Raw genomic sequence first — 13,689 nt, 5'->3', positions numbered from 1 at the left:
TGCCACCACGCCCGGCTAATTCTTGTATTTTTATTAGAGATGGGGTTTTGCCATATTGGCCAGGCTGGTCTCAAACTCCTGACCTCAGGTGATCTGTCCACCCTGACCTCCCAAAGTACTGGGATTACAGGCGTGAGCCACTGTGCCCGGCCAGCTCCCTTCAGTAATGATTTATACAGTTGGTTTTTGCTTTTTGTTTTTTTGAGACGGGGTCTCACTCTGTCGCCCAAGCTGGAGTGCAGTGACGCAAATCTTGGCTGACTGCAGCCTTCACCTCCTGGGCTCAGGTGATCCTCCCACCTCAGCTTCCTGAGTAGCTGGGAATAGACACATGTCACCATGACCAGATAACTTTTTTTTTTTTTTTGTATTTTTAGTAGAGACAGGGTTTTGTCATGTTTTCCAGTCTGGTCTTGAGCTCCTGGGCTCAAGCAATCTGCCCGCCTCGGCCTCCCAAACTGCTAGGATTACAGGCGTGAACACCACATCTGGCCCATTTTTTTTTTTTTTTTTCCTTACAGGATTAGAAGTCGACTTTCAGAAAACCCTTCAACCTTGTAAACTTGATTTTCTACAATAATATGCCTCTAGGATAAAAACAAGATGGAAACAAAGAAGTATGTGTGGACTGCAGTTAAAAGTTTTCAACACAACATAGTTTAGGAGAGTTGACATTTACAAAGAGCAGGAGGCCCGTTCAGTGCCTTCTAGGCATTGGGAACGGCGGTCTGTGGGCCACCCTAACGTGTGCGGTGTCCTGAGACATGATCGTGGTGCTCATGCTTTTACCGAGGGCCTCCCGGGAGTACCAGAGGCTCTTCTCCTGCAGTCAGCCAGCCAGGCAGTAGCTGCTGGAGAAGGAACAAACAGTAAAAGACAGATGTACACGGTGTTATTGTGGCAGAGAGTTTAAAACTAGGCTCACTTTATTCTCTCACTTTGTTCTTACAGTTTTAAAAAAACTAATAACGAAGTCCTTAAATATGTATTGTATTTCAGGATTTTCAAGTAGTTGTGGGTGTGTCTGTCTCTCTCTCGCTCCCGTTCGGGTGCTCCCTGCGAAGAGAGCTCAGAGAGGCCACCTTTCCTTGTTGAAGTGACAGGGCCTGGAGAGGTGTGAACCCCGAGGTGGGGGGGTGACTGACTGGGGGGAGGCTGGGTCAGCGTGGGGATCCACCCCCACTCCACGTTCCTGTAGGGAATCCACAGTTCTAAGTCTTTATGATATGGGTAAAATGAACCTGGAAGAGGTGTTATTTTTTAAGAAGTAAGTGCCATGCTCTTTTTTCCTCATACTTCTCCGTGTTTAAGCAGCATTGAAAGATAAGGCACTAGTAGCATGTTGGTTTGGAAACAATCTTGTTGATTATTTTAAGTTGAATCTGATATTAAGGTTGTCTGGTAACAGAAGTTTTCCTTTAACAACATGGAACTCTGTTGAATCTGTTGCCCCATTGGCTGAGCCGTCTGAAGTCAGTGCGGTGGCACCTGAAGAGTCCGCTTCCCCTTGGAGGAAGCCGCTGGATTGGCAAGAGGCACTGTCCTTGATTGAGGGAGTGAGGCGCCTTTGCAGGGACCCCACGCGGCACCTGTGGCTCTCTCCTGCCCCCTGCGGCTCTCTCCTGCCCCCTGCTGGATGGCCAAGCAGACTCGCGACAGTGCTCAGCGTGAATGTTCACGGGGTAGGCCGAGGCTTTTGTTCCAGAAACACTGACTTCAGAAACGGCGGGCAGTGTGTGTTGAGCATGGCAAGAAAGACTTACTTGTGTCTTAAACCTCTTGAACAAAGCAAGTTGATGTTTCAAATGTATCTCGAAGGCTAATGACTTTGCTATGGTCAATATTCAGGAGAAAATAGGGTTTGATGAAATAGACAGGAGTGGCAAGTGACGTGCTTGTGCCCCGTATGACTAAGCGATGTCCTGGCCGTTCCACACCACGGCCTCTGAGCAGCCAGCGTGCAGATACTGGATCAATTTAGATGGGACTCCTGGAGCTGTCAGCTGCCCGGGAGAAGCACAAGGAGTTCTGTGTGCCCATGATCATGGTTCCCGCTACTGTGTCCAACAATGTGCCGGGTTCCGATTTCAGCATCGGGGCAGACACAGCCCTGAACACTATCACCGACGTAAGTCCGTGTGCGCCCCACCAGATGGGCGCTGGCTGACTCTAACCTGTGGGCCCCCGCCCTTTTTGTCTACCGAGCGCTAGAAACAGCCTTTTACAAATATCCTGAATGAGAGCTTCTCGTTATTTCGCCGCCCCTACCCCCGAAAAGTAGGCTTTTAGACTCTGAACATTTTTTATCTCACTCCCAAAAAGTTTTACCGCCTCTTCTGTGTGGCCACCGGCGGGGACGTAGTGTGGCCAAGACCCCGGGAGTGCCCGTGAGTACCTACAGCGCTGAGGAGGGCTGGGCCGCAGTCTCCTGTGATTGCACCAGCATTAAAATTTGCTTTTAAAAAATTATTATTAATGCTGAGCCTAAATTTTCTTTGAGCATCCAATACCCATTATGATGAACCCCTGCCTTGATGCTGAGGGTAGAAATTGAACTGAATATTTTGTAATTGTAGTCATTGTCCTGAATGCACCATTGCATTTGTTTTCTCTTTGGTCTTGGCTGTTGACCTCATTTTCCCCTTTGTAAAGTGGGGATGTTAAATTACATCTAAGGCAATATTGGGGCTAATTTTTTTGCCAAAAGACAATAATAAAACATAGAAATATATTCTTCTGTTTTTTGTTTTGTTTTGCTTTGTTTTCTTTGTTTTACTTTTCTTTGTGAGACAAGGTCTTACTCTGTCACCCAGGCTTGAGTGCAGTGGTGTGATCTCGGCTCACTGCAGCCTCGACCTCCTGGGCTCAGGTGATCCTCCCACCTCAGCCTCTCGAGTACCTGGGACCACAGACACGTGCCGCCATTTCCAACTAAAAGAAATATACGCCTACCCCACGTTTGTGTGTCACACTTGGTGATTCACATGAGAGTCTGAAGATCCGTATCTAATGCAGGAAGTATTTCATTTTTTAAAAATTTGATGTCTAAAATTTTTCACTAATTCTCAAGTTTTAATTTTTCTTGTGTGACTTAGTTCTCACGAATACTTTTCAAAGTTTTCTGTTTTGTTTTTGTTTTTTGTAAACCCTTGGCATGAAACTTATTTCTAGCGCTGGTAAATAAAAAAACAAGCTTTTAACATACAGCTCATATGGCAAGTAATGCTTAGCACTCGTTTCTTGGTTTTCTGAGCGTCTTAAACTTTCTTCACTTCCTTTGTGAAGGAAACCTGTCCAGGTTTTCCCGTGTTCACTGGCTTTGGGGGCAACGTTCACCTTATTTTTGGCAGTCACTAATCTCTGACCTAGATGTTGCTTCTGCTTTGCTGGTGACGGGCGTCACGGCTTTGCTGCTGCAGGGCTGGCCCGGCTCTGGGTTTACCTTCGTGCTGGGAATGTGAACCTGAGTGTGTTTCACAGAGAGGATTCCAGCATGGCTTTCACTGCTCTTTCACCTGCTTTAGCTGGATTTTTGGGTCTGTGAAAGTTGGGTGTGCAATGGGAGGTATTGAAGCTTCCTTTTTCCCTAATAGTTACCTAATTGGAACTTACCCAGAGGGAATGAGTGGAGAATTTGAGAGCAGTCACTGCAGTTAGATGGGCATCTGAAGATGTGGGACAAAGCTGGTGTTGATCTCCCTGTGACTTTTTTTATTTTCAAGTTTCCACACAAAGCATAGATCCTTGTGGTATGTGATGTACACTTTCGGGCATGAAGAAAATCTCTCTTTAATTCCAGGGTCCTCCGCTATAAATAACTTTTTTTTTTTTTGATTGTAAATATGTAACAAATGTGTAGGGTCAAAATTTGAAAACCAAAATACGTGAGGCAAACACTCCGCAAATGATCAGTTCCACCCGCTTTGACTTCCCTTGGAGGGACTGTGTGATTTATTATGCGATTGTTTTAAATTCAGTTTTTCATTCATTCCAGTTTCTTAAAGCTAGGTTAAACAATTTCATTTTCTTTTCTTTTTTTTTTTTTTTTTTTTTTTTTTTTGAGACGGAGTCTTGCTCTGTCACCCAGGCTGGAGTGCAGTGGCCGGATCTCAGCTCACTGCAAGCTCCGCCTCCCGGGTTTACGCCGTTCTCCTGCCTCAGCCTCCCGAGTAGCTGGGACTACAGGCGTCCGCCACCTCGCCCGGCTAGTTTTTTTGTATTTTTTAGTAGAGACGGGGTTTCACCGTGTTAGCCGGGATCGTCTCTCGATCTCCTGGCCTCATGATCCGCCCGTCTCGGCCTCCCAAAGTGCTGGGATTACAGGCTGGAGCCACCGCGCCCGGCCCATTTTCTTTTCTTTTTTTTTTTTTCTTTTTCTCTTTTTTTTTTTTTTTTTTTTTTTTTTTTTTTTTTTGACAGGGCCTCTGTTTCCCGGGCTGGAGTGCAGTGATGCAATCACGATTGACTGCAGCCTCGACCTCCCAGGCTTAGGCGATCCTCCCACCTCAGCCTCCTGAGTAGCTGGGACTACACGTGCTTGCCACCGTGCGTGGCTAATTTTTTGTATTTCTACAGAGACGAGGTCTCCCTGTGTTGCCCAGGCTGGTCTCAAACTTCTGGGCTCAGGCAGTCCCCCCGTCTTGGCCTCTCAAAGCCACTGGGGTTATAGGGATGAGCCACCACGCTGGGCCTTAAGTTAACTGATTACAATAGAGAAAGAACTGGAGTGTGTAGTTAGTTGAGCCTCCCGTTGGCCAGGCATAGCCACCTTGGTAAGTGTATGTGTGTGTCCTCATTGCCCTTCTGATCCTGAGCTCCGAAAATGAGGCTGTCTTGGGAGTGCTGTGGTTCTAGTCTCGTGATGGGTGAGTGATGTCGGCTGATTGAGGTCACCCTGGCGAATGCTGCAGCTGCTCGGGAGCTGGGGCAGGGACGAGAAAGCCGCTGAGGGTCCCTCTCTGCACCCCTGAAGGGAGAGGGACCGAGATGTGAACATGGCAGCTCTTTTCTCCAGAGCCCTGTTTACTGATGGCCAAACAGGGTGAATCCTGAGAAGGTTTGGATTTGGGTCTGAACTGGGCTCGCCTGGCTGTAGAACACAGGAGCTGGTGGCGAACTCAGGAAATGAGGGCGTGAGGCGACTTGACGTGGATGGCTCCAGGTCGCTCCAGCCACTGTCCTGAAGCCATTGGAGCCTGAGGATGTGTGGGAGTGAGCGTCTCTTTCCTGTCCGGCCAACACCCTCTGTGACCCGTGACTCATGGCCTGGCCTTGGGCAGCATTTATGTTTGAGGTCTGTGGATGACTCCAGTTGTTCAGTAAATTTGGTGATTCTTATTGGGGTGATTGTGCCCCAGGGGATGTTTGCACCATCCAGGGAGGTTTCTGGTTAGAACTGGGAGAAGGGATGCTCCCAGCGTCTGGGGCTGGAGACAAGGGACGCTGCGGAAAGTCCCTCCAAGCAAAGGACGGGCTCCATAGCAGGAGTCTGGCTCAGGACGTGGCCATGTTGTGCTTCAGAAGCCCTGGGCGGATCTGATGTGGTGAAGTCGTCATCCTCGTGATTTCCTTCTTGGCAGCATTGATGCTTAGCTGACGCCACAGCCCCTCAGAATCTATGAGGCACTGATGTGGTGAAGTCGTCATCCTCGTGATTTCCTTCTTGGCAGCATTGATGCTTAGCTGACGCCACAGCCCCTCAGAATCTATGAGGCACTGGTGAGTGGGTCTTTCTGGCAGAACAGAAGGAATGAAATACCTCAGAGCAGGTGTTACACATTCTCAGGATATGACTGCAGGGAGTTTCGGTTGGACTCCTTTCATTCCTTAGTGCTGGCTGGTGCATTATTCTGTCCTGTAAGCTTGATCAGGTCACATCAGAAACACAGTAGGTGGGTGTCACGCTGCTGTCAGGTTTCGCGAAGGTGGCGGTGACTACAGCCTTGTGAGTAATTCCTTGTCATAGTGGCCCCACTACGGACCCAGGGGCCCGGCTGTGTTTGGTCTTGAGAGCTTTATGCTTTTCTGGGCAGGGTCTCTCCCCATCTTGAAGTCTTCCCTCCCCTTTTTTGGAGACTGAAGGAAGGAAAAGAGGAGCGACAGGGAAGAGGGGAGAGAGGATTTGCAGCAATGTGGCCATTCTCACAGATTTCAAGGCGGAGTTAAGGAGCCGAGACACCCCCACCTGCCCACTTGTGTGCCTCAGGCCCCTCCTTGGCCCCAGGTCACCCACACCCTCTGGCTTCCAGTGAGGGCTTCTTGGAGAAGCAGCCAGCTTCCCGCAGCCAGTCTTGGTTAGTCCTGGGCTAGGGTATTCCACAATAAAGGAGTGACATCACCTGTCTGAAGAGCATAAGGAGCCCCCCACGTGGTAGTGCTGACAGGGCCACATCCTGGGCACCAGGCCAGCCAATATCCCCAGATGAGTGTTTCTGGCTGGGAAGCAGGCTGGCATTTGGATTGAAGTCCTGCAAAAACTGCCATGGCCAGAGCCTGCAAGGCAGAGCCTGTACAGAGCAGCCCAAGAGCTGGGCATGTGCTGGGTCTGGGTGGACGTGGAGGCCATGCCATGGGGGCACGGGAGCCCCTGCTCACAGCTCACCTCGTGGTCACTCAGCACTGACCCACCCACCTTACCCTGCTACCCACCATGCTGTGAACTCACCTGCCACGGATCTGCACCCGCTGTCTGAAGTCCTCGGCCCACACGGGCTACTGGCCTTGGGATGCTTTGGGTTGCACCAGGGCTGCAGAGCCTGGGTCGCTCACTGTCCAACTCTCCCGGGGAGATGTGGGACCTGCCTTGCATCCCAACAGTAGCATTTCTGCAGCAGATGTGGGGATATTCACAGTAAGAGGGACACGTCCAAGTCCATAAATAGTCGATTTTGCCACCAAGTGGATGACAAAAACACCTTGCTGTGTGGGGCCACTTGGAGCTGGGAACAGTGGGCATGTGGACCTGTCCTGCTGTTATCTTGGTTAACACCCTGAGGTGGAGCCTGAAAAAGCCCGGTGCACATGGGCTCAAGAACCGCTCCCCTTTCTGACACCAGAGCCCATTTCCCAGTGGAACCCCAGAGCAGCAACTCAGGTTCTTGCTCGCCTGTGTGGCTTTGTGTGTGACTTCCCGCCGGAGAGCAGAGATGTGGCGTGGGGCTGAGTGTGGCCCACTGGTAATCCAGCTGCCCGCCTCCTTCCCTGCCTGCGCGTGGAGGCTGCCTCTGCATGATGAAGGCGGTCACTTAGTGTGGTCCTTACAGCTGTGTGCCCCATACCACTGATTGTGACCTGCCTACAGAAAGCTACAGGACTGGCTTTGCCTTTAAACGTCCTGACCACCCTGGCCTCCCTTACCCACGATGAGATGCTGAGAGCTGAGCTGTCCCGCTCGTGACTAACTCGCCGCTGCCTGCAAGCTGCTCTGCTGCCGGCCTCACACCCACCCTGCTGTGCTGCCTGCAGGCCTCCCCTTTCATGAGGACCTGGGCTGTGCCCAGGGAGCCCCCTGTGTCGCTGAGGCCTGTCCTGCTCTCACATGGCCTCCAGAGCTCCCCTTGGTCCCCTGACCCACATGAACTGGCTTCCCCTGATGACTCAGGTCCCTCCTGTCCCTTCCTGGACCTCAGCGGAGGCCCTGGGGCTGGCAGGTGAGCACCCAGCACCCCCGCTAACCACTTGGCCCTGGTGCTTCAGGCTTACAAGAGCGCGTGCGACATGGCCGAGGCGCAAGGCCGCCACCGGGAGCTTTGCATCCCCCTGTGTGTGGTGCTGGCCACGATTAACAACAATGTCCCGGGCACAGAAATAAGCCTGGGCGCCGACACTGGCCTGACTGCTGTTGTCCAGGTAAGAGAACCCCGTTTCCTCGCCTTGCTTTCTTTATTTTATTTTAGCAATTTGTTTCTTCTGTGCTAAGAATGAGCCAGATTTATTATTACTCTTTCCCCCCCACCCTTTGTTAGCTTGGCTTTATGTCAGTCACACTGGCCAGAACAGGGTAAATTTTTTAGCTTCTCTGCCTTAGGGAGAACCTGTCTTTATTGATTAAAAGTGAGATGATATATCCAGTCCTTGGGGTCGTGTTTCTATCCCACCTAGACTAGGGGAGTTTTGAGCACCTTTTCTCTGGAGCCGGCCTCTCCTGCCTGCGTTGAGTAGCGAGGCTGCAGGGCCAGCTGTGGGAGCCTGCAGGAAGGGGTTTGAGTGCCTGGTACGTACGAGATATGGGACAGAGCTGTGACCACTGGGGGCCGCTGCCTGGAACCACAGCCTTCCTGTTGAGATGAGAGGTTCTTTAGAGAGCCCAGATCATGCCCTCCTGGGCAGGCAGTTTCACCAACATTTGCTTTGGGAGGAGTGAATTCTGCTGGTTATGGGCGTGGTGCTGACACCTGCAAGGTGGCCCCTCAGGTCCCTGATAAGCTGACCAACCTCTATGGTCATGAGCTGGACATGAGGACCTGTGGTAGTTCCACAGGCCTTTGCTGCAGAGAGGGTCCTCACTCGGCTGCAGACGGGATGGTGGCCACCTTGGAACGTGGGGTCATGTCAGTGGATTGGCCGCCGGGTGTCTCCTGGAGAGCAGCCGCTGGCCTTTAGCTTAGATGTTCACGTCCGAACCAGCTCCGGAGTTTGCGGTGAAAACTCCCAGCCCTGTTGGAGACTCCTTAGTTCAGCTTGGCACAGAACCCAGGAAAACAGTAGTTCTGTTCTGGCTTCTTCCTTCAGAACTGAGTTCCAGTGCAGGGAAGGGAGTGGAGGGGTCGTGAGGTCGACTGCAGCCTCCTGTGCCTCCCACTCGAGTTGAGGGCCATCTCTCTCCTGGGCTTCTCCCTGTTGCGTTCCCTGGTGCTGTACTGGCCTGGCAGAGGCTAGCCCTGGCTTGTTCCCTGGACTTCCTTGGGCCCCCGCGCTTGACCTCTGTTCACTGAATGCCATTAGGGTCCAGCCATCGCTGGCTTCACTCTCCTTTAGCACCTTGTAGATGTCCACACATGCTTCCACCCTCGCACCCCGCACTCAGCGCAGCACTACCCCGGCCAGCGGCTGTGCTTTGCTGCAGGTCCCTTGCTGTAGCAGGGATGGGAGCCCCACCCCCTGCCCCTTCTGGCCACCGACTTCAGCAGAGGCTCGGCTGCCATGAGGGATACCAGTCATGGGAAAACTGGCCTCCCTGCAGATTCACAGAACAAGGTGGTTCTCACAGAGAAGTCAGTGCCTTTTTTCTATCTTAACACTGTAGCAAACACCACCTTATCTTTCACCACCAATTTATGTTTCTTAACACCAATGGAGCAAAGTGCTGGTGATGTTTGAACTGTAGCCTGGGGCTCCTGCTCCCATGGGACTCCTTGGGGAATTTCCTAGCAGGATAGTGTGTGTGCCCTTACAAGGGGTTGTGTCTGCTGGGCACATCCCATTGTGAGGCAAGAATGGCTGAGGTCACAGGCTCTGCCTGACAAGTGCCACTTACAACTGCTGTCCACGCAGGGCCACGCTTGGGATTGGCCGCCTCCTTGTCAGTGCTACTTCGACTAATTGCCTGAGGCACGGCCAGAGTGACTTGCTATTTTTAGAAGCTAATTCAGGCTTCAGATGCGATCTAGGTAATGAGGAGAGAGTTCAGGAAAGCTGTATCTAAGCTCCAGCAAAGGCAGACACTTCCATCCCAGCTGTCACTGCGTTTACACTCAAAGGAGCACACGGTTGGGGGCATGGCTCAGCTGTCAGGGCTCCACTGTTCTACACACCCACAGCGGCAGCCTGGCGGGACCAGAACTCAGACACGCTCGGGCACAAATCAGCCTCTTGGGAGACCTGCTTTGCCTGCAGAATTCTTTTGCCATTAAGCAGTTGATATCATTCTTTGAACGAGTGACAGTAATTCCCCACCTCAGGGTGGGCTGCGGGGGAGATTCAGTTGGAGAAATAATCTATGAGGCTTTGTGCCTCTGGGGGTCCTGATGCCCCACCAACATTTTTCTTCCCGTGCCTGGGATTCTCTAAGACAAAGGGAAAGTCTGAAAGCCTTACAGCATCTTAAGTCTTAGATCACAATTAGAGACCCAATTACAGACAGGTGGAAGAGTGAAACCCTCAGAATTCTGCACTGGCCCTTCAAGAAGGCAGTTGTGGGCTCTTTGGACCCTTGATGGGTTTCTGTCCTCTGTCCTCCCTAAGCACAAAGACAGTAATTCTTCCCGTTGCCTGTTTCTCTCCCCATATGGGCTTTGACACAATGCAAAGTGGCCCTCTAACTAGAGCCCATGTTCAGTTTTGAATACGTCAACCAATTATTTTGGGAGGAAAAGAGTCTGCCAAAGAAATGAAGTATAGGTTGGAATGGTTTAATCAAGCCTGTGTTTATTCAACAAAATGTGCTTTTAAATTTCATCCGAAGTACTCAAGTGAAAATTTCCCAGTGGGTGTTAAACTTTGGTGCACAGACTCTCGTGTGGCTCCCAGTCTCAAGTCCACACTCCCACTTCGTGCTTTTACTCTTGGTTGAGTCCCATGGAGGCCTGTTAGGGAATCCTGCAGGATCAGCCCTTGACCCGGACGGACGGACGGACGGACGGCTGGCTGGCTGGCTGGGGAATACTGTGCTTGTGTCATTCAGAGACAATCATTTCTTGAGCGCCTGCTGTGGGGGCTTGGCCGGGTCCTGCTGATAGTGCAGTGGTGTAAGCCCAGCCCACAGTTCCTGCCCTCATGGAATGTGCAGCCTAGTGAGGACTGCAAGTCAAATAACCACGAGGTAACTACAGGGAGACACCGTGGTGATTTCTATGAAGAGAGGACATGGGGTGCCCCGAGGGCCCCTGACAGAGGGAACTTTGCGGTCCTAGAAACCAGGTGACGTTTTCCTGAGGAAATGACATTTCCCTCGGGGTCAGAGCTGAGGAAGGTGCCTGTGTGTGTCCCGTGGCCACTGTGACCCTGACCACACACCTGGGGCTGGAAAATACTACTCATTCTCGCACAGCTCTGGAGGGTGGGAGCCATGGGCTGAGGCCAGAGTGTTTGCTCCAGGAGAGTCCCTCGTGGCCCATTCAGGTGCCCAGAGCCCCGGGCATTGCACGCCTTGTTCCCTGGCACCTCCTCCTCCCATGTGGGTGTGCAGCATCCTGCTCCAGGGCCTCTGCACCTCTCATCTGCCGATGCAGGTGGTGGCACTTAGGGTCCACCTGGGTAGTCCTCAGGATTCACCTTTATCACCTCATGAGGGAACATCCCCAGGTTCCAGGGATTAGGACCGGGATTCCTTTGGGGGCTGCTCTCCTGCCCACCACTGTGCCTGAATGTGATGTACATAGCGGCCAGCATATGGAGAGGCCCGAGGAGGACCTGGGGTGGCTGGAGCTAGAGCCGGACCTGGTGTCAGAAGCAGGAGGGGCCAGGGATTCCAGAGAAAGGCTTGACGTGTACTTGAAGTGAGCAAAGGGTTTTGAATGAACCAAGAACTGATCAGATTTATGTTTTTTATAGATGGGTCTCCAGTCTGTGTGAACAGATTAGAGGGGGCCGGGGTGGGAGCTGAGGCCCAGGCAGAGGCTTTGCAGAGTGCCAGGAGAGGGTGCTGTAGCCCGGACTGGTGTGTGGGTGGGAAGGTGGCCGATGCATTTCTCTGCTGTCTTTCTCCCTGCTGAGCTTGGGTCCTTGTGGAGGGCGGATGGCAGACATTTCACTCTGGGACCTCATGCCTATGCTATCCGAAAGACCCCCAGGCGCCTGGGTGTAAGAACCACCATCTGACTTTGAGTAGAGTTTCTATTAATGTAACATTCACCAATGGATGGAAGACGGCCACAACTCTAAAATCACAGGGAGCTTTTCTGAAGAAAATAGAATAGCACAGCTGTTCCCATGGACAAAGCTGGCAGGTGACAGCCCCCTAACTTCTCAGCTCACACCTAACCGTGTCCGTGTCTGGTGAAAGCTGCTTCAGCAGGGACAGTCGGAGAGCAGCATGGAGTGAGCTGGCTTATGGGGTCGTCTTTTCAGTCTCCTCCTATGGGGCCTGGGAGAAGGGAGCGGCAGATGGCCAGGTCCCCACCACAGGTCATCGAGGTCACCTCCAGGTGGCTGGCGAGGGGGGGGGGGCATGTTCACACCCACTCCGAGGCACATCCTGGCTGCTGCACACCCTTCACCCCTGTGCGATGCTGGGACCGCATGCTCAGGCACGGTGTGGGGCCTTGCTGCACTCACTGGTAGGGGAGCTCTGGGATGGTGGGTGCACCCTGGCCCTAGGCTGGAGTGACTGATCTCTTCTCTGACCAGACCTGCGACCGCATCAACAGTTTGCCAGCGGAACCAAGTGGCGCGTGTTCATCAAGACCATGGGCGGCTACTGTGGCTACCTGGCCAACATGGGGGGGCTCACGGCCGGAGCCGATGCTGCATACAGTTTCGAAGAGCCCTTCGACATTGGGGATCTGCAGGTATGTGACGGGGCTGGCCTCAGGGGACCGTCCCCTTGGGATCCTCTCGGTGCTGCGGAGCGAATCATCGTGTCTAGGGTGGTTTGCTTTTCGAGGGGGCATGGAGACGGAGGTGCTACCGAACATGCCACGCTTGATGCCCTTCGCATCGCCCAGGTGCCTCTCCCAAGTGTCAGGTGATGGCGGACGTGCCTGGTTGAGGACACCTTCTAGTCTCTTGTGTGAAACACAAGCTTGTTTTTTTGATGTAGTCTGTTGTGTAATGTTTTCTCACTTCTGTCACAAACGATTTGAGTGCCTCCGCTGACAGTCACCACCCACGTCTGCGACTGGTTCTGGAGCTGGCTGCAGCATCTTTTAAATCTTGAGGCTTCTGATGCTGCGTCTGCCTCTAAACTGACACAGACACGGCCGTGGTTTCTTGGCATCTGTGGCTCTTTTAGGGAAGGGTGTCGCCGACCCCGGGGTCTGCCCCTGCTTCGACGGCACAGCAGAATCCCGGCCTGGACCCTGCAGTGTTCAAAGTTGCTAAACTCCATGCAGGAGGACAGGCCTTGGCAGATAAAATGCAACTGAACAATTGTCTTTAGTTAGTTATATAAATAAATATATGTTATATATTACTCTGTCAGCCAGGCTGGAGTGCAGTGGCATGATCTTGACTCACTGCAACCTCCGACTCCCAGGTTCAAGCCATTCTCCTGCCTCAGCCTCCCGAGTAGTTGGGATTACAGGCGCATGCCACCATGCCCACCTAATTTTTGTATTTTTAATAGAGATGGGGTTTCACCATGTTGGTCAGGCTGGTCTTGAACTCCTGACCTCGTGATCTGCCCACCTTGGCCTTCCAAAGTGCTGGGATTATAGGCGTGAGCCATCGTGCCCAGCACCGTTGTCTTTTAAAAAGTTAGGATGTTACTTGTTTCTGAGCCAAATAGATCAAGTAAAAAGGGCCTTGGTGTTGTCACTAATTATGTGACATGTGAATCATGAATTTCTTCACTGTGTCATAGTGACTGCTTGTGGAGTCGTTCACTACATTGTGATGTTGCTGTCAGCAGTGGGTCCCATAAGATGATAATGGAGCTGCCCCAAACAGGTGTACTTTTTTTTTAACTTTTATAAAATTATATATATATATATATATATATATATATATATTTTTTTTTTTTAGACGAAGTCTTGCTCTGTCGCCCAGGCTGGAGTGCAGTGGCCGGATCTCAGCTCACTGCAAGCTCTGCCT

At 51.9% G+C, this 13,689-nt stretch overlaps 1 protein-coding gene across 1 annotated transcript in view; it reads left to right on the top strand.

Annotated features, from left to right (window-relative positions):
- LOC135971519 (uncharacterized) overlaps positions 1-13,689 on the top strand; it is a 106,273-nt gene that overhangs the window by 88,046 nt on the left and 4,538 nt on the right. Inside the window, exon 5 of the mRNA XM_073993193.1 lies at positions 12,286-12,446. Coding sequence (XP_073849294.1) covers positions 12,286-12,446 — 161 coding nt within the window. The remainder of the gene's footprint in view (positions 1-12,285; positions 12,447-13,689) is intronic.

Source organism: Macaca fascicularis, chromosome 6 (genome assembly GCF_037993035.2).
Source record: "Macaca fascicularis isolate 582-1 chromosome 6, T2T-MFA8v1.1".
NCBI classification, from domain to species: Eukaryota; Metazoa; Chordata; class Mammalia; order Primates; family Cercopithecidae; genus Macaca; species Macaca fascicularis.
This window is presented reverse-complemented; position numbering and strand designations above follow the sequence as displayed.